Here is a 20,888-nt window from a genome sequence, read left to right as displayed (position 1 = left end):
TTCATTTTATACATTTTTCTGAAATCCCAGAAGCCATGTGTATTAAGAAAGTCTTTGTAAAGCCACCCCATATAAATACAAATCTAATGGTATAACCCCTTTGGGGTATTTGTACATCCAGCTTAATTCCTGATAGCAGATGTAATAGCATGGTTTATGTAAGAGATGGTCAGCACAACTAGGACCTTAAATGATTTTAAATTAGTTATGTGTTGAAAGCCTCTTTAACATTTGTCATTGGAGGCTTTCAGAACATGAACGTATCTTTAAATATTTGCAGGTGAGTTTTGCACACCTTGAAAAACTCTGCATACCTGGTGCAGTTAGTTGTCTTTTGGCAAGTAAGAAAAATTTAATAAAAGATTTTTAAATCATCTTAGTAAATAGCGGCAAGTAGACCTTCCACCTGATTTAGTAAGTTTTCACTACAATTTTGGAAGGCTGTACAGCAGGATGGAAAATTGGAGTTCATTAGAAACAGGGTATAAATGTTTTTCCATTGCAAGCACTCATCCTCCAGCTAAGTGAATGGCCACAGCAATAGGAATACTTAAGAAACAGGTCCTATGGATTGCCTTTCAAATGAAATTTGTACAACAAACAATAGTAACTTCCCTATCTTGGTCTCCAGACAGCACTTCAAAGATGTAGATAAACCAGAGACCAAAGGCCTCTCCCTAATATCAAATGGACACTATCAATTACCTATTTATCAGAACCTTGTTTTGATGGCTAACTTGGTTATAATTTTTCCTTCCCAAATGAGAACACTCACCTTTATATTTGTGATTGTTGTTTTATTTTTTTCCATTGAAATAATAAATTTAGCATCCAGGTCCTTTTCCCTGTAAATAAAAAGCATGATTTCAGTATGTTGGAAAAAAAAAAAAAAAAAAACTTTATCTTGCACATAGCAATCAAAGATTAACTGTTTTTATAAGACTACTTAGCACTGTATATGAATATTAGTCAATTTCTTTTTTCATTGAGGCAAATTGCTTTACATTTCTGATATATTTGTATTGCCTGGGCTTATTTCCAAGTCCCTTCTAGGAAAAATTCTACACCAGAAGTTTGATTAGACACCTAAATTAATAGTTTTCTCTTACTGGCAGATCTGATCCAAAGCCTGGTGAAGTTGTTGGGAGCATTCTCCAGCTAGCTCTAAAAAGCATTATGAAGGAAATCTTAACTCTTTCCACCGAGTTGGCAACAATTCTGTTTTGGCCTGAACCAGGACCCAACTTGGCTACACGGCCTAGGTAATGGACTGAATACTGTTTTAACTGCAATTCTTCCTTAGAGAGACTCAGTGTTGACAACTCTCACAATTTTACTTAAAAAGTTTCACAATATTTGGTGTTTTTTGTGATGTCCCAGCTGCTAGAATCTCAGCTTTCATTTAAAACAACAAACTAGCCTTCATGGCATTGGTGGGCAACCTGTGGCCCACGGCCACATGCAGCCCATCAGGGTAATCCGCTGGGGGGGCCACAAGACAGTTTGTTTACATTGACTGTCCGCAGGCACGGCTGCCTGCAGCGCCTAGTGTCCGTGGTTCGCTGTTCCCGGCCAATGGGAAACAAACTGTCTCGTGGCCTGCCAGAGGATTACCCTGATGGGCTGCGTGTGGCCATGGGCCCACCACTGCTTCATGGCAAACATCAAGAACCCAAAATGTATTTTTTAATGCTAATGATTGGGGGGGAGGGGGAGAGACTGAGGCTAGGTCTACACTACCCGCCTGAATCGGCGGGTAGAAATCGACCTCTCGGGGATCGATTTATCGCGCCCCGTCGGGACGCGACAATCGATCCCCGAATCGACGCTCTTACTCCACCAGCGAAGGTGGGAGTAAGTGCCGTCGACGGGAGGCCGCAGAGGTCGATTTTGCCACCGTCCCTACAGCGGGGTAAGTCGGCTGCGATACGTCGAATTCAGCTACGCTATTCGCGTAGCTGAATTTGCTTATCTTAAATCGACCCTCCCTCCCCCCCCCCCGTAGTGAAGACGTAGCCTGAGTGTTTTAAATACTTGGAGTTGGCAGCTCTAGAGACTTTGGTTGTAGCCACAGGGGGCATGCTTCTCTCCTCCTGTAGTCTAACTGCGCCCCCCCACCCACCCCTCGGGCAGCTGTTCCACAAAAATCTGTCCAATTCTGCAGCAGAGAGTGGGGAAGACAAAGGAGATCAACCCTGGAAAAGCCAGGACAGGGCAGGAGATAATCGAATTACGGCCCTGACGTATGCCCTCCCATGAACACCTGAAGACACCAAAGAAAGAGCAAGCTACAATCTCACTAGATCAGTTTCCCTCACACAAACCCCTCTAGTGGCTGGCGACTTGGAGAATTATTTGGATAACTGATCTTGGAAAACATTCTCAAGTGTTAGCAACTACATTATAATCAGCATTCCTGCCTGTTTGAAATATCAGGAAAGAGCCAACTCAGTGTCTGGGAAACAGCATGTGCCAACCTGTTGCAGAGATTTGATTTCATTATACCTAACTATAAAACATGAGTAGTCCATATGTATATTTGTAATTACATTTGTTTTAATAAGGTTACCCATTAAAAATATTGTTACACATAACATCCCATGCATTATAAAAATGTGTGAAATATAAAAGCTAAACTAAAAGAGCAAGTAGTGCTGTACACCAGACAAAATTATATTCACAATATTAGTCAAAAATCACATCAGCTTCTACAAATATCAGATCGACAAATCAGCTAGCAAATAAATAATCATATCTGACTGACACACAGCAAAGTAAAAGAGGTTAAAATAATAACCGTGTTTTCATGATTTGATATTTACTTAGGCCAGATTAAAATGAAAAATATCAGGGAGTAACTTCTTCCCTCTCCCCTCCCAGCCAAGGAATAGCCTTGCCAAGCGCAAGCGGACCAAGGAAAGACTTTTGGTTTAATATTTCCCTCCAAATGGTAGGCTGGAACATCACTTCTTAATCCTTGTTCATTGATAAGTCACCCTTTACCCCAGTCAGTCTCCTTCTAGAAGTAATTCTGAAGGAACAGGAGAGCCATTTTAAAAACTCAATGAACAAAAGATAATAAATAATAAGCCAATAAAGATGCTTATTTAAATATCAATACATGATTACATTATTTTCTAACGCAATAAAAACAGACTTTTAATAGTGTATAGTTAATGCTGTAATTTGAATTTAGATTTACCAGAAAAAACACTAGAACTGCCTTTGAGGATGATCTCTTTATAACATTGATTTTTTTTTCACAACTTCTTCCAGCTCCCTGACTAGCTCTATATTTACAGATTGAAGCAAAATAATTCTGGTACTGGTGACAGACAGGGGAAATGGAGAAAGGTTTCCAGTGGTATTGTTACCAGGAGATGGTGTAAGAGACAATCTCAATCTACCACCCAACACTAGGTTTCAGAGTGGTAGCCGTGTTAGTTTGTATCAGCAAAAATAACGAGGAGTCCTTCTGGCACCTTAGAGACTAACACATTTATTTGGGCATAAGCTTTATTAGGTTTCCAATACGTGATTTTTGTAAGTTGACAGGGTCCCTTAAAATCTAAATGGAGACCAATTATGTAGCCATAATGCAGTCTAACATTACTCCGCTGAAGTCTTTATACACGTATTATTTGGAACTGAATTTTGCTCAAAACATTTGGGACTGCACGCTTCATCTTAATTACCAAAAAATTAAGCAAAGTAACAAGCTGCCATTCACTGTCCCATTACCATTATATGAGCATTGAAGGCCTGAAAAGAAGCCTATTGCAGTTAGCAACTTTTACAATACACAGTACTTACATGCAATCTGAGCAGTAGTTCACAATTTAGACATGAGCTTCAAACACTGCCCAAAAACACATTATCACCACAAATAAGATACAAGCCTCTATTTCCCTTCCCTTCGTTATACAAAGTAAAATAAAGGGAAAGGCTACCAAAACGAGTTCACGTTTAATGGCGTGATCATTTATTGCACTGAAAGAACTTGTTTCCTCTGAAATCAGATCTATTCTCAAGCTAATGCTCCACTCCAATTTTCAGCCTTTCACCACTGCCACTTCATACACTATGCCGAGCTCTATAATTAAGCTTACAACCTATGACCTCTTGGCTCAGAACCAAGGTTATAAAGTGATCAAGACAGGTAAATTGCTTGACACAGATGTCAGGAAATATTTTAACTAAGTATTTAGTATTAACCCTCTAGTACTACTAAATTCAGATATTCACCCAGACCGTAGGGGGAAAAATTCTGGAGAACTATTACGGATATCAGCCCCGTGTTTCAGTATCAAGAGTACCAACATCAGAAATTAAGGTACACTAACACAGGGGTCGGCAACCTTTCAGAAGTGGTGTGCCGAGTCTTCATTTATTCACTCTAATTTAAGGTTTTGCGTGCCGATAATACATTTTAACGTTTTTTAGAAGGTCTCTCTCTATAAGTCTATATATAATACAACTAAACTACTGTTGTATGTAAAGTAAACAAGGTTTACAAAATGTTTAAGAAGCTTCATTTAAAATTAAATTAAAATGCTGATCTTAAGCCGCCGGCCTGCTCAGCCCACTGCCAGCCTGGGGTTCCGTTCACCTAAGCTGGCAGCGGGCTGAGTGGGGCCTGCGGCCGGAACCCTAGCTGACAAGGGGCCAGAAGCCAGAACCCCAGGTTGGCAGCAGGCTGAGCGGGACCAGTGGCTGGGACCTCAGACCGGCAGCGGGCTGAGCGGGGCCGGCACCCCAGACCAGCAGCGGGCCGAGCGGCTCAGCCCACTGTCGGTCTGGGGTTCCGTCCGCTGGCTCCTGACAGCCAGGGTCCCAGCTGCCGGCCCCGCTCAGCCCACTGCCAACCTGGTGCTCAGGGTGGGGGGTGGGGATGTGCGGGGTGCAGGAGTCAGGGCAAGGGGTGTGGGGGGGCTGGGTATGTGTGGAGGGTGCAGGAGTCAGGGATGGGGTCATGGGGGGGATGCAGGGAGCTGGGGTGCAAGGGGGTGCAGAGCAGAGGGCTGGGGGCATGTGGGGGTGCAGGAGTCAGGGCATGGGGTGTGAGGGGGCTGGGTATGTGTGGAGGGTGCAGGAATCAGGGATGGGGTCGTGGGGCGGAAGCAGGGGGCTGGGGTGCAAGAGTCAGGGCAGAGGGCTGGGGGGGTGGGCTGGGATCAGGGGGGTGCTCCCTGCCCCCTGCGGCTCACGGCAGGGGGCTGGAGGGATATGCCCCGCTCCTACCCTCCTTCCCCCGCCTCTTCTCCACCTCCTTACTGGTCTGAGCAGTGAGGGCACTGGGGCTGTTCTTCTCCCCTCCCTCGCAAGGGCCATCGGCGGCAGGGAGGGAGAGGAGGCGGGGTTCGACGCACCACGCTGGGGGATGAGGCGGGGGAGGGGGAAGCCTGGCTGCCGGCGGAGCCTGCCCTACAGCAGCAGCCGGCAGGACCAAGCTTGCTTCTGTCCCCTGCCCCCGCCAGAGAGAGCGGTAGGCGGAGAAGAGCAGGCTGAGTCGGGCAGGACTTTTAATGGCACGCTGCTGCCTGCCGGGGTCCGGCTCAGCCCGCTGCCGGGGTTCAGCAGCGGGCTGAGCGGGACCCCGGCAGGCAGCAGTGTGCCATTAAAAATCGGCTCGCGTGCCGGCTTTGGCACGCGTGCCATAGGTTGCCGACCCCTGCTCTAACATTAGTCTGTATGTCTGACAAGTGGATTATCTGCTCACAGATTTAATAATTCTTCTTCACTTTTATAGGGCTAGGATCCGACATTAGGCAGAGCCACGAGGTGGGCTGGTACATAAACTGTACTGATCCAGGAGAAGAACTGAGAAACTGTGACTTAGAGACACTTCTGAGTCATTTTTTCTCCCTTGCTTTCTCTATGCGCGGCATTACTACCCATTCCCCATCAAGATTCTAGTTCCTCGCTCAACTACTCCACAGAGGGAGAAAGCAGGCAAGTAGTCCTTCTTATTCCTATACACTTGGACTTTAGATCTGGCCAGCCCACATAAGAGGAGGTTTTTTCCCACTGTATGGGCATGAAATCCAAGCCAAACCATTAAAACTATCCCCCCACATTTCAAGGAACAGAGTACACCTCATTACATCCTCTTGTGATGTCACTATTCCAGTCCTTCACAAGCCTTTGTCAAATTTCTCCCACAAGGAAAGGCAACCAAGAACTGGAAAGTCCTGGCACAGAAAACATATAAACCAGGGGTAGGCAACCTATGGCATGCGTGCCAAAGGCAGCACGCGAGCTGATTTTCAGTGGCACTCACACTGCCCGGGTCCTGGCCATCGGTCCGGGGGGTTCTGCATTTTAATTTAATTTAATTTTAAATGAAGCTTCTTAAACATTTTAAAAACCTTATTTACTTTACATACAATAGTTTAGTTATATATTATAGAAAGAGACCTTCTAAAAACGTTAAAATATATTATTGACACGCGAAACCTTAAATTAGAGTGAATAAATGAAGACTCGGCACACCACTTCTGAAAGGTTGCCGACCCCTGATACAAACAAATGAAGGGCAATCTTGGGATGCCATTTTTATACATAGAGCAGCAAAAGGGCACAATTTTTGCCTTTGCTTCACAGTTCACCTTTAAGGTGCTGCTGAAAATTGGAAAACACCTAGAAATAATTCAACTGTCTTTGTTCTTTATTATTTGATTACTCATGAGGTATTCATCTGCTCTTGATGCTTATTCCCACAAGGAAGGCATGGTTTTATGCTTATCATTGAATTACTTATACAGTAGTCAATTGTGATGTCACAGAGGAAAATTTTAGGAAGAGAACCAGTACCAGGAACAAGACTTGTTTTGTTATCAATAAAAAACAAAAAGGGGAAAAAAAATACACAGAAAACCATCAAAGCCCTTTTCAAATACAGTGTTTTTAAAGGTGATCTATTTCATAGCACTTCCAAGGCCGTTACAGAATGGCAACACAGAGACTACTCAACTTGCAGACTAAGCCTCGCTCTCATAAAAGATACTACTAATTTTCCTTGAAAGCATGCTAAAATGAAAGGAAAAACGTTCTGTGATAAATTCCCAAGAATATATTCTAAACTGCAGACAACTAATCCAACATCAAGCAGTACTGGTTTTAATTGAAGAGCAGATGAAGGATTTTGTACTATTAACTATTCACAAGGATGATTTGAGCACAAGGATGATTTTATCCACACTTTTTTCTTCACTCCAGTTTTCTCATGGCCCTGATGTTTAGGCCAGTGGTTCTCAACCAGGGGTACACGGTATGCAGAGGTCTTCCAGGGGATACATCAACTCATCTAGATATTTGCCTAGTTTTACAACAGGATACATAAAAAGTACTAGTGAAGTCGGTACAAACTAAAACTTAATACAGACAAAATGAGAAAGTAAGCAATTTTTTCAGTAATAATGTGCTATGACATAAAATCAGACAGAAAAATACAAAAGTAAGCCAGTAGTTTTTAAGAAAGATGAAACTTGGGGGTACACAAGACAAATCAGACTCCTGAAAGGGGTACAGTAGTCTGGAAAGGTTGAGAGCCACTGTCTTAGGCAGTTCAGGAAGATTCTGCTACAAGTGTTTCACACATCTGCAGTCTCTCTCACACACACACACACACACACACACACACACACACACACTAGCAGCTGGGCCCTCTCAGGCTGAGAAATAAGGTGCAGGCTGCTCTAAAGCAATGTCACGCCTCTCTTAACATGAAAAGATAGGGAAGAAGAGGAGTTGGGTTGGACCAATGGGGGGATGGCCAACTCCTGGAGAGAGGCAGAGAGGAAGTGCTCGAACATGTCGCAGCTTAGCCCCTCCTCGTGCCTCGAAGTGCATGTGGAATTGTGCTTTAAGAAAGGGAAGGGTCTTCACTACTGCCATTGGCCAGCTGGGGAGAGGAAGACAATTAACTCTCAGTCAATTTAAAGCCTTCCCAGGTGTCCAACAGCTCTCTTGCTGCTCTTTTCCACACTGTGATTTAGGTATGTTGAGCTGTGGTCCCAGGTTGCTTGCATCTGACTAATCACCTGTTTGAGGAAACAGAAAGCAATTTTTTCCTGTTGGGACAAATTAGGAGGGCGTCCAGAGGGTTTTCACCTTCTGTGCCTCACTGCATTGTGAAAGCACAGTTTAGGCTGAAAGGAATAAGAATAGGAATTTTCACATTAGGCGAAATATAGGGATGTTTACTTTGTTGCAACTTGCATCCCCTATGGATAAAGGCAACAAGGGTCAGCTTCCAGAGGTAAAAGAGACCCAAGATATGGCTGGTAGATCTTATGCCTGTAAGGAGAAGGGGAGACCTTAAGGGTATGTCTACACAGCAACTAGACATGTGGGGTTTTCTCTGCTGTGTAGACATACCCTAAGTTTTCACAGACTGAGGTACCACTTGGTGCCCTTGTGGAGCTGTCCAGCAGGTTGCCAGCTCAGACTAGAGCAATTCACTTGTATGTGAATATCAAATAAATAAATAAATAATAAAATGTCACAGTGTGTGTTCAAGCCAATTCACTTGTTAGAATAGATCAAAAGAAATGATGATTGTTTTGTTTTCACCTTCTGTATTCTGTTGTGTGCTATCACGTTACATGTAGTTACATTGTGTATACCCTGTAATTAGACAATCCTAAATCAAAGGTGTATTAGTATTAGGATGTGATTTTACTTAATGTGTAAAGCTTCATGAAAAATTAATGAAGGATTGTTTCTGGCTATCACATTGTGCTGACATTACATTTACCCATCAAATGGGAGCCTTGGAACCGTAAATGAAGAAGCATGCTAACTTCAAAGCATGGGTCATTGTTTTAGACTGTGTTTAGTCAACAGAGGAAAAGCCCATGCTGTGATGGAAACACTTGCCAGATTGCTTTCCAGGGAAGAAAGCTATAAGACTGGATCCAGGGAGTAATCCTATATCTCTGAACTAATGGATTTGGAAAGGCTGGAATACTGAGCGACTGGACAGAGATCCCCAGAGCTAGTCTAGGTAACCCTGAGAGATTTATGAAAAACTAGCAGATTACGACATCTCTGCTATCATATTGGACTTACAAACTTGGAATCACCTGTTAGTATATTTTATCTCCTTTAACATCTCAAGAACTCATTTCTTTTTCATAGCTAATAAATCTTTAGTAAGGCCTTGTCTGCACTAGACAGCTTTGTCAGCAAAAGCTGCCTTTTGCCGACAAAACAGTGGAGGTGTACACACTATAAAGCTACTTTTGGCAGCAAAACTCTGCTGTTTTGCCAACAAAATAAAACCACCTCAACGAGAGGCATAAAGCTTTTTGCGGCAAAGTTAAAGTGTCAAAGCATCAGTGTAGACACTGCCATTCATTTTGTCAACATACCTGGCCTCCCTCAGTATCCCACAATGCTTGCCGTGACCACTCTGCTCATTGTTTTGAGCTCAGCTGCCCTGCATCTAGCTATGCAGGCATGTGCCCTTCCCCTTTCAAAGCTCCAGGAAGCTTTGACGTTCCTCAGCCTGGAGAGCTCAAAGAGCTGCTGAGGATGCCGCTTCCAGCACTGAGGAGGCTGTGGGAGAACTGAGAACCATTAATGTGGAATGTAGCTCTCCCGGGCAGGCAGGCAGAGCAGGGTGCTGCGGGGGCAGGGTGTGTGGCGAGACTGCTGAAGCTGCTGTCTGAATTTAAAGAGACAGCATGCAGACACACACACTCTCTCTTACATATACACTCACACACACAGTCTCTCCCACACTTCCCCAACACGCAGTTTCTGTCTCTTCCCCCTAGGGTTGCCAACCCTCCAGGATTGGCCTGGAGTCTCCAGGAATTAAAGATTGAACTTTAATTAAAGATTATGTCATGTGATGAAATCTCCAGGAATACATCCAACCAAAATTGGCAACCCTACTTCCCCCTGCACACACACCCTATGCGCGCACACACACGCTTGCCGTCACACAGTCTCCCCTTTCCCCACCTCATTGCACTTGAAAAGCGGCTGGCAGTCTAGTAGGATGCCCATGGAACGATAGGATTCAGAAACCTGCATCATGTGATGCTGTACCTGCCCCATGAGGCATTGCAAACCCTTCCCAAAGCATCCTGTGGCCAGCTGCACAGTAGGATAGCTACCCACGGTGCGCTACTCTCTGTGTCAATGCAAGAGCCGCTAGAGTAGATGCACTCTGCTGACACAAGCAGCATAGTGTAGATATGCAACAGCAGTTTAATTAAAGCGGCATAACTGTTGTCAGCAAAACTCTGTAGTGTAGACATAGCCTTAGTTTACTAGAGAAATTGGCTGTCAGTGTTGTCTTTGGTGTATGATCCACAGTATACATTAACTGGGGGGTAAGTGACTGACCCTCTGGGGTTGGTAGTAACCTAATGTGAGGGGCTTTTTTGTTTTAATAAACTTTCATCACTAAGTCCACTTTGTCTGGGTAGTAAAGAGGGGCTGGAGAGTCTAAGTGGACTGTCTGCTCCTTGTAAGACTAATATAGTAATCCAGGAGCATACATTTGTTACTGGTTTAGTGAAATCTAATTATAGAATATACCACCAGTTTGGGGTGTCTGTCCTGTTTTCTGATAGTCTGACCGGAGATTGTAAATCATACCAGACCATGTGACAATTGGCGTAGTCGAACAGGATTCACATGCCACAAGTCAATTGGGCTTAAAGATTAGAACCCAACGCTATTTAAAAGTTTAAGTTTCATATTGAGCGTTTTAAGGGTTAAAGACTAGTCACAATGGGTGAACCACAATCATGAGGATCTTAACTCAAAAGACTTTAGAAAGTTACGTAAAGAAAGGGGTTTACCCTTTGCGAAGAAAATCTCAGATCAGGAACAGAGTTTTGCTAATGCACTTTAACCAGAAAGCTGGTATCTGTAGTTATGGTATCATAACCTGCCACTGTCAAGGTCTCGAAATGCAAAACGGGGGCTGCAGAGGTATCCTACCTAGGGCACAGGATGGGCAGTGGGTTGATCCACCGCCCTGACCCCTTAAAAGTAGAGGCCATTAGGAGCTGACCTGCCCCTAGAACAAAGAAGCAAGTCCAATTCTTTATTGGTCTGACCAACTATTATCATGGGTCTGTAAAGGGGATTAGTGACACTGTGGACCCCATAACAGACCTTACAAAAAAAGGGAAACTAGACAGGTTGGTATGGACAGAAGCTTGTGAGAAAGGCTTCCAGAATATAAAAGATGCTTTGTCTAAAGAACCTGTTTTAGTCAGCCCTGATTTTAACAAACCATTTGTGCTACGTACTGATGCTTCTAATATTGGATTGGGCGCAGTATTGATACAAGATGGAATGGGGGGGAGGGAAAGAGGCACCCCATTGCCTACTGAAGCAAAAAAATTAACAAAACTATGCCATAATTGAAAAGGAGTGCTATGTCGTGCCCAAACTTCGCATAGGCACAACTCTTCATTAAGGACTACTACCAGGATTTAATGCCCAATAAAGGCTATTAAGTACATTTCAGGCTTAATTTTTTGCTGCTGCCATGACATTAAAGGGGTAATTAGAATTTTGTTTTCATCATCATCCAGCTGTGGTGGCCAAAAAGACTTCCTCACGTTTTCAATAGAAAATTCACATTTGGGTTCACACCAAACAGAATGTTTCAGCCCAGAAACATTTCAGGAAGTTATGATACCCTGAAACTGGGAGGTGTAACTGAAATAATTCTGTAACCATGCCACTAGATTTTATTTCCAGACGAGACCTAATTTCTTTACATAGCTTATAACAGGTAGAATTTTTCAGAAGTGTGTAAGTGACTTTGTCTGTAAGTCCCATTTTCGAAAGTGACTTAGGCACTTTTGAAAATTTTAACCCACATCTACAACACATCCTGTGAGTGTCAGACAATACAGTTTCTGAAAACTGAAGCAGAGTTTTGATTCCTCTAACGTGGTATAAAACGACAACACAGAAATGCTGTTTTCTAGCATAAGTGTACTGCCACACCCATACTTAAAATAGTCTTTATGAAAGTATTTGTATCTGTGAACTTTGGGATATTAGACAAAGAATCCCAAAACAGATCTGCAACTAGTGCTGAAGTTATTAATTTTTAAAATCATCTAAGAAAGTTACCTTGAATGCCAAAAAATGTCAACAGTTGCCTTGCTTAGAGGACATTTTGTGATCACAGATTCCCCAGCCAACATACATTTGCAGTAAGGTGCCACTCTGTAAGAGCTGTTTGCTTTGTATATCTCTAGTTCTCAGTGGGATGCTAAAAAGGATGTCTTTATGGCACAGTGGGCAAAGTGGGTTAGAAATACAGCACATCACAAGATATAGCAGACCACAGAGGAGAGGCTACCAGCTGTGTCATCACGCCTTGTTATCATCATATAAAATCAGTAAAGATTTGTTATTTGGGAATTTAATCCTGCTTTCATTCAAATCAATGGAAAAACTGCTATAACCTTGAATGGTGCAGGACCAAGCTCTTGATGAATATCAAACACTTCTCCTAAAGGAAGTTAGGAGAAGGATTCTTTTAATCTTCTAATGAAATTCACAACATTTTACTGAAATTGTTTTTACTGTCAGAAGAGTTTCAGTTATTTCAGTTCACATATGTTTTCTCAAAAAGTTAATTAAAGAGGACCCTATTCATTTTACTGACAAAGCACTTATTTCAGATGCCGCACTTCCAGTCACTAACCAGCCCAGGCCAGAGAAGCTAATAATCTAACCAGTGGACCAAATTCATTGATGAAGCCTGGTCAACAATATTGAAAGGGAGCAGTTTGAATCTACATTAAGCCTCTTCTAGAAAAGAGCCCCCAATTATTTAAATATTAATTGCACTTATTAGCTGTTTGGCCAACCCTCGATGTCACCAGCAAAAGACAGATTTCATGAGATTGGGGTGAGTATAAACAAACCCAGCCAAATAAAATGGGGAGATTATTAAGGCCCTGTCTATGCCAACTTTTAATCAAATCTGTGAACAATTAACAACAGATGGCTCTAAAAATGAGTTGTATCCACATATGCCATGGGCTATGTTTGGCTAATAACTACGTCAGCCTTCAGCCTAGCCATCAGTTTGTCTTGATGTTCCTCAGTTATTATTTTTACTCTCCAAAGATGGAATCTCAAATCACGCCTGTGTAAATGGCTTGCCCAGTCCTCCTTTCTTACAGCTCTCTGTGGTGTCACATATCCTAGAATGCATTGCTTTACATGCTGCAGTCAGTTTATGTGCATTTCCTCCAGACCTTGTTGAGGCAATATGGGATGAACAGCCAAGATTTTGCAGAATGGACTGATTTTAATATGAGATTTCATACTTTTGTTTGCAGTTTAGCAACTTCATTCTTCCATTCTTCCAGAACTCATGGATAAATACTATCCAGTCCCAATGACTTATTGCTCTTAATTTATCAGTTTGTTCCGGGACATCCACCTTTGACAGTTCTACTCTTTTTCAGGAAATAAAGATGATCTCCCCAACATTCTTTTGGTGAAGCTTGGCTCAAAAAAATAATTTAGCTTCCTTGCAACGTCCTTATGTTCCTCAGCAGCAATCTTTACCCTTTGGTAGGTCACCAGACACACAATTCTCTTGTGGGTAGCTTCTTCCTTACACTATACTTAAATAATTTATTGTTATGTGTTGTCTATTTGCTCCTCAAATTCCCCTCTTATCCCTCCTAATTTCCATCTTGTATTTTCCAGCGACAGGTTAGGCTCCTAACTCTTGGCTTCACAAGGGTTGGATTTCCATTTCTGAAGGATATGTTGGGCTCAAAAAAAAGCTCTTGAACCCTGCCATTTAACATTGTCATCAATATATAGGGGGTTTGTCTGTTTTTCTTCCCATTCTCACCTCCCAAAAAAGACATCAACAAAAAAAGCAAGGAGGCAAGGGGAAGAAAAACAGACAAACCCCCTATAATGTGAGACTCTGTTATGGTTGCTTAAGTATCCTCCATGTTGAGTCTAAAGATTTTGGTTTCCCTACATTCAAACTTAATGACTTTTTAACTAGCTTCTTCACCTTTTTTAAAACTCTCCTTTGTAAAATTTAATATCACACTGCTAGATTTTTATACAGCACTCCTCCAAGGTTGAACTTAATATAGATATTAGTGGCTCAACTATCGTTACTTCTTGAACCACTTCTCTGCATCACTTTGGACTCTGTCAAGAACAGCTTTTCCTCTGGCGCTCAGAACTAGGGCCAGGCCTACACTACAGACTTATAGCAGTATAACTACGTCAATCAGCCATGTGAAAAATCCACCCCCCTCAGCGATGTAGTTATACCAACCTAACCCCCAGTGTAGACGGCGCTATGTCAGCGGTAGAGTGCTTCTCCCATCAACATAGCTACTGCCTCTCGCCGAGATGGATTAACTATGCCAACAGGAGGAGCTCTCCTGTCAGCATAGGAGTGTGTTCACTTAAGTGATACAGCGGCACAGGTTAATCAGCGCAGCTGCGCTGATGCAGCATTTTAATTGTAGACCTGCCCTAGATGTTACAAGAACAAGACAATTAAAGGTGTCCAATTGTGACATTTGACCAGTTTGTATGCAAGTAGCTGAAGTCACTCATTAGTACTGTATTATTAGACTGAACTGTCTCTTTGAAGTCCTTCAACATTATGTATGCAATATTCTTCTCCTAATCAGGAGACTAGTAGTATAATCTTAGCCTATATTTGTATTTTTATGACTTATGATTTCTATCCATATCCAAACAGATTCACAAGTCATTAACATTCTATTTGTAAAACTAAAAGATTCCATGATCCCTATCTCTATGACCAAGTCAGTCCTTCCTGCATAGTTTATAGCCCAATATTACATTAATTTTCATCTTTCCATCATGTTTCAGTAATTCCTACTCTATTATGTTAGCATCCTCTTTCATTGTCAGACATTCTACTTCACCTCTGAAATGAAGAGATACTCTTCCTTCATATACTTGGTTCCCCCCCAAGATAAGAAAAGCTCTCTCAACTGGAGATCAGAGAAGCCAGTTCTGAGATGGATTTGTTCTACGCTGTCCTTATATGCCACCTCGAAAAATAACTATGTCTCTGTTCAGCAACTCTGGCCTCAAGATTCTGTACCTGGGCTCTGAAGCCATAATCTGCACTATATACCACTTGGTCACAAGTTAAGTACCAGTAATTGTATATGACACCCTCAGTTCAGAAAACTGAGTAGCTCCCACCTTGATTAAACTCATGTTGGTATCCTACCTCCATAGTTTACTCTGACTTGTTACTGCGTTTTATATTAAGTTAAAAGATAATTTAAACAAACAACTAAAATTTAAACAGTGTCTTCTTCAAGACTGAGCACTCTCCCTGAACTGACCTATAAGACCACATATTTCTTCCCACTTCTCCTCAGCTGTGATACGTACAAGTCTGGCTCCAAGAGCAGATGGGGTTATTAGGCATTTATACATTTTTATAAGTAAAAATAATTTAAACATTTGAAAATGTAAATATGTCTATACAAAAGTTATAAATGTGTCCCCTCCTACTGCACCCTTCCTATATCACTTGTGATTTTAGATTATAAACTCTTTGGGGACAAAGGCCATGTCTTCATAAAGCTGTTGATCAAAGCCTCTGGGTACTACTAGGATACATATATTGAATGATAAATTTAGTCAACTAGCAATTACCCTCTTGTGCTCAGTCTTTCAGAGCTTCACTATTTCTGGAGCATCTCTCCATTTAAGAATATACTCTCAATAGCTATGGTACCTCTGTATTTTGTATCTAACCAGTATAAACATGAGGACTCACTCATAACAGCTGGCCCTACCTATAACTCATTCATTTCAGCAAAAAGAACAGGAGTACTTGTGGCACCTTAGAGACTAACAAAATTTATTTATTTATTTTGCTCAAATAAATTTGTTAGTCTCTAAGGTGCCACAAGTACTCCTGTTCTTTTTGCTGATACAGACAAACACGGCTGCTACTCTGAAACCAGTCATTCATTTCAAATACTCAGACTTCAGAGATACCAGTTCAAGGAGTGTAGTTGTATTAACTGTTTGTTCACAACTGTAACAACTTTTTAAACATTTATTTTAAAAATTATGGTCTAAATCTCAAAATCAGTGTTAATTTCAAATCAAATCTCAGTTGTGACAGATTCTCTCTCTCTCTTACTTTCTAGTTCATCATGGGAGTTACAACCTTATGATTCACTGTCTTTTCCTGGTATGGTTGCAGGGAGTTTGCAGTGAGGGGTGGAGGTTTCAGTTTATTTTGTAATTCACAATTTTATTTATGTAAGACACGCAGGCGCCTCAAAAGTGTGTTTGATAAAAATCACTAAAATAAATGCTTATGTTTTTAATATAAGCCACTATAAAAGAAATACAGTTTGAATATTCAGGATGCAAAATGTTTTAAACAGTTTAGCCTGCACAAATTAAGAATTCTAAAAACAGAAACGTAACTAAGTTTGCACCACACATTCCCACATTGCCATTATGCTCCAGTCACAATGGCACTGGAAACATTTTGTTCTTTAATGCTACATAGGAGAATGGTGGAAACAGGGCAGCAATTGAGATAATCCATTATAATGCTTGAAAAATATGAGGCATTAACATTAAAAAAAATTGGAAAGCTCAGGAAAACAATTATGTGTAAACAGAGGCATCCTGTACTTCCATATTGTATGCAAGCTTAACTGCCAGCCCAACCATTCAATTAAAGGAACACAAAATTTAGCCTATTAGAATTAGGGGCTCCATCCTGCTCTATTCAAATCAATAGGAGTTTTACCATTAACTTAAATGAAAGTTGGACCAAGTCCTAGCTGTGGGATACACACAAATGGCAAGAAATGTACGGGGTGTCCTGCAGGGTATGCATAGACCTGTACATACGTCACGTTACAAGAGGACACAGAATCATATGGAAGTCAGAAACAGGAAGTTATCTATAAGGTCATCTAGTTCCAGTCCACTTCCCCGTTCATGCAAGATTATTCCTTATAGTGTTTTCAAATATTTTATCGAAGAGTTGTAGATTCTCCAACTGACTAAGCTTTCGACTCTTACCTTGGGAGACTATTCCACAGTCTAAAGAAATCTCCATATTAAAATGTATTTCTTTATATGCAGTTTAAATTTCCTTTATTAATTTCATCTCATTGCTCTTAAGATAAGGAGCTATAACTAAATAATTAATACCTCTTTCACCTTGGTATATATACCCTTCAAATAGTTGTTGACTTACGTCTTCTAATCTTTGCTGGCAGTTGTAACACGCCTTTATAAAAGCTACACATTTAGTTCAGTCTTTTCTCTCAAATCAATCTCTTTAGTCACTTTTGTTGCTCTTTTAATGCCCTCTGATTGGTCAATATTTTTCAGGTAATGAGGTGCCCAGAACTGAACACAACATTCACGGTATACTCACACAGGAGCCACATAGAAAGGAACCTTCGAGCTTGATGCGATGCTTCCATGCATGGAAGCCAAAAGTGCATTGCCCTTTTCTGAGGCCATATCATAGCAAATTCATGATCCCACATTCTAAATAGCAAAACTTCAACAAGCACCAAGGGAGAGGGGAAAAAAACAGTTTGGCGTGCTTGATGAAAGATTACTAGCTTTACTGCTTGTCAGATGAGAGAGACTGGGAAAATGCATGCACCACACCAGAGCTCCAGAGGATGGTAATCATTAGTCAGTGCTCCCCCCCCCCGCTCCATCCTGCTGTGGAACTGTTGACACTGGCATCTCTTTCTTATGACGTCCAGTGAGCATTCCCACTATCTGACGACTTTGTGCAACACATCCTCTTTTATCCCTGAGAGGCTCTGACCTGCTGTTTCTCCAGTTCTCAGCCTAACATTGTTTTTCATTGTCCGACCATGTCAGAAGACAGACAAGAGGCAATGGATGTGGTTTAATAAAGCTGCAACTGTATTCACCTAAAATATCTGGGAGTCCCCAGCAACAAGTTCGACAGTGCAATCATCCTTTCCTTAATTGTTTCCACATAATCCCCAACCAAGTCAAAGCAATACTACTGCTGGTACTTCACCATCCTCCCCTCATATCAGGTGAAAGGGGGCTATAAAAGGAGGGTAGTTGGTGGACAGCTGTACAGGATGCAGGAACCCCAAACTCCCTCCCCCCCCCCCCCACACACACACAGAGAGCTCCCTTAAGGGATGTTTTCCTTCAAATCCTTTTCCAATCCATTTTATCTGACAACCCATACCAAGTACCTATACTGGACATCTGCCATAAGGAGGCATCAGCAAATTGCTTGGCTGCCTCTCCCTCACCAGGTCCCACAAGGCCATATCACCACTCCTGTTTTATGATCCTGAAAGTGGAACTGCAAGAAAATGTCCCAATCCCTGGGACATTTTGACCTGCTGTTTCTCCAGTTCTTAGCCTACAATGTTTTTCATTCTGTCCCTTACCTTTAGACAGCTTCCAATTTAATCAGTCCACTTCCTCTTCAACCCTTTCACTTGATGTAATCTTCCAACAATCTCCTCCATGTTGTAATCATTCCCTACAAATTTTGCATATAAAAATGTATCCTTGGCATGGTATATGCCCGCCTGAATGTGATTTAAACTCTTTGAACCAGGGACAATTTCTTGTGTTTGCAAAGTTCCACACATAACAGTTCATAAATACCAGTTATTAAAATGAAGAGTGTAAAGAGTCATTTTTGCTTTTAACAGGATACTGAAGACATGTCCTACTTTACCCCAAGAGGTGCTCAGTGAAATTATTTTAATGACTTTATATTCAAAAGTCAACAGATGAGAAGCAGAAATTTATTGTATAGAGAGGAGAAAGCGCTCTCACCCATGTTATTTATTTACAAAGTTAGCTGTTGCCAGTTCTTAAAATAGAACCTGGGTAGTTCTCAGCATTACTGCCTATTCCATGACGAAAACAGGAAAAATCAGGGTAAAAGTGAAGTAGCATTACTGTTGAGTAACAGATTGCCATAGTAAAACATTTAATGGCCATTCAAACAATGTGTTATCTACTAGTAAAAGAAAATCAATCCAGAATTTAAGAAGATAGTTGAGGTATCTCCATTTAGGACCAACAGTTGTTTCTTACAAATTCTCTCTTTTGAAAAGAAAAAAATAATACACACACACACACACACACACACCACAAAGCCCATGGTTCATATTTGTCCAAATACTTGTTATTTAAAAGAATACTTCAAAAGCTAAAGTCCCAAAACCTGACCGTCTCTAAAATCATAATGTCATGGGGAAACTTTTAAAATTCAATTTAAAGCCTATGTATTGTATTTGTTAGATTGAGAAAACTGCTAAACCAAAGTGCTATGGTTTCCCTACCTCTTAAAGATCAGTTCTTTAATTTAAATAAGTTCTGTTTTTTATACTTGTGAAGTTGAGCCGCTCTATGGACTAGATTTAGCTGATGTAGGAACTGGCATCTTAAGTTCTAAGTAAGAGAATGAGTACATCTTACTAGTAACAAACTGAACAATCATCTTTTCATTTTAAAAAACTATAAAGAAATAAACTGTTTATCAACACCCTTGAGTTTTGTATCATGAGTTTATAGGTTTACATCACAGCAAATGATTACTCACTATCTACTGTCACTCCTAAGAATGACACTTCCACTTGTTTTGGATAGAAGCTAATAAGAGAGCAGAGTAACTGATTCCAAAATATCTAAAGCAACTGTAACAAGTTGACAGGAGTTCCATAAATAAAGATATCAGTGAACAAATATATGCACAAGGGAACTTCAGGGGCCAGATCGTCACCTGACTCAAGTTGTCGTATGTCCATTGACTTCAACTGAGCTATGACAGTTTACACAAGCTGAGGATCTGGCCAATTGTGAATGATTTATGAGAAGATGGGAGCAGCCTTTGAAAATTCTGCTTGTCCAAGTAATTCTCTCCCACTCCCACACCATCATCACAAAGTTAAGCCTAGCAATAGCAAGTTCTATATGGCTAGGCTAAGAAGTTTTTCACGACAACTTTATATGGCTAAACAAATATGCACGTTGTGAGAAAAGAAGAGTGTGTGGCTATATAATTCACAAGTGCAACAACACTGATAACAAAAGGTTATCTAGAGCTAAGGGAAAGGTTAAGTTCTAGAGCCTCTGAGTAACATATAGAATACTGAAACCCAGGCTGAAACTCTCCAGGAAAATGACACATTTTCAAGTGTTTTGCTTCCTGAGGATTTTCCTGGGATTGCTGCAGAATTTCAGTGTCCAAGTTTAAAGTTCAACACACTGATTGATAACTAATATCATGTACAGTACAAGTCATACAATTTAGGCTATTTAGTGATTCTTCTCATTGGAGCAGTGAAATGAGACTAGAGATGCAAAAGCAAAGATTCAGTTATCACAGATTACAAAATCAAGTTTGTTTAAAAAGATATGTGCTCTAAATAAATGTTTAGAACAGTCAAGTGTGGAACTAGGTTTTGCTCAAATATAAGGAGAAATCCTAGTAGATTATCTGAGCAAGCGCTGATCCAAAGTACCAAAAGGTGGGGCAATAAACAAAGTGACCGAAATGTAAGCACTGGGTATTATTCTGAACATACAGTAGGTAGTAAGTTATTATCATTCATGCAGTTTTATAGAGTAGCTAGACATAAACTGAGGCTAGGTCTACACTACAGCGGGGGTCCGACCTAAGATACGCAACTTCAGCTACGTGAATACCGTAGCTGAAGTTGCGTATTTTAGGTCGGCTTACCTGGCAGTGAGGACACGGGAAAGTCGACCGCTGCCGCCGACTCCGCTGCCGCCTCTTGCCGAGGTGGATTTCCGGAGTCGACGGCAGAGCGATCAGGGATCGATTTTATCGCGTCTTCACT

The 20,888-nt window shown here is 41.4% G+C and overlaps 1 protein-coding gene across 1 annotated transcript in view; it reads right to left on the bottom strand.

Annotated features, from left to right (window-relative positions):
- Positions 1 to 838, bottom strand: part of KIF16B (kinesin family member 16B) — a 191,809-nt gene extending 190,971 nt beyond the window's left edge. Inside the window, exon 1 of the mRNA XM_065401493.1 lies at positions 776 to 838. Coding sequence (XP_065257565.1) covers positions 776 to 811 — 36 coding nt within the window. The 5' untranslated portion in view covers positions 812 to 838. The remainder of the gene's footprint in view (positions 1 to 775) is intronic.
- Between the last annotated feature and the right edge of the window lie 20,050 nt (positions 839 to 20,888).

The sequence above is a fragment of the Emys orbicularis genome, chromosome 3 (genome assembly GCF_028017835.1).
Source record: "Emys orbicularis isolate rEmyOrb1 chromosome 3, rEmyOrb1.hap1, whole genome shotgun sequence".
NCBI lineage: Eukaryota > Metazoa > Chordata > Testudines > Emydidae > Emys > Emys orbicularis.
The sequence above is the reverse complement of the archived record's forward strand: the minus strand, read 5'-3'. Positions and strand labels throughout refer to the sequence as shown.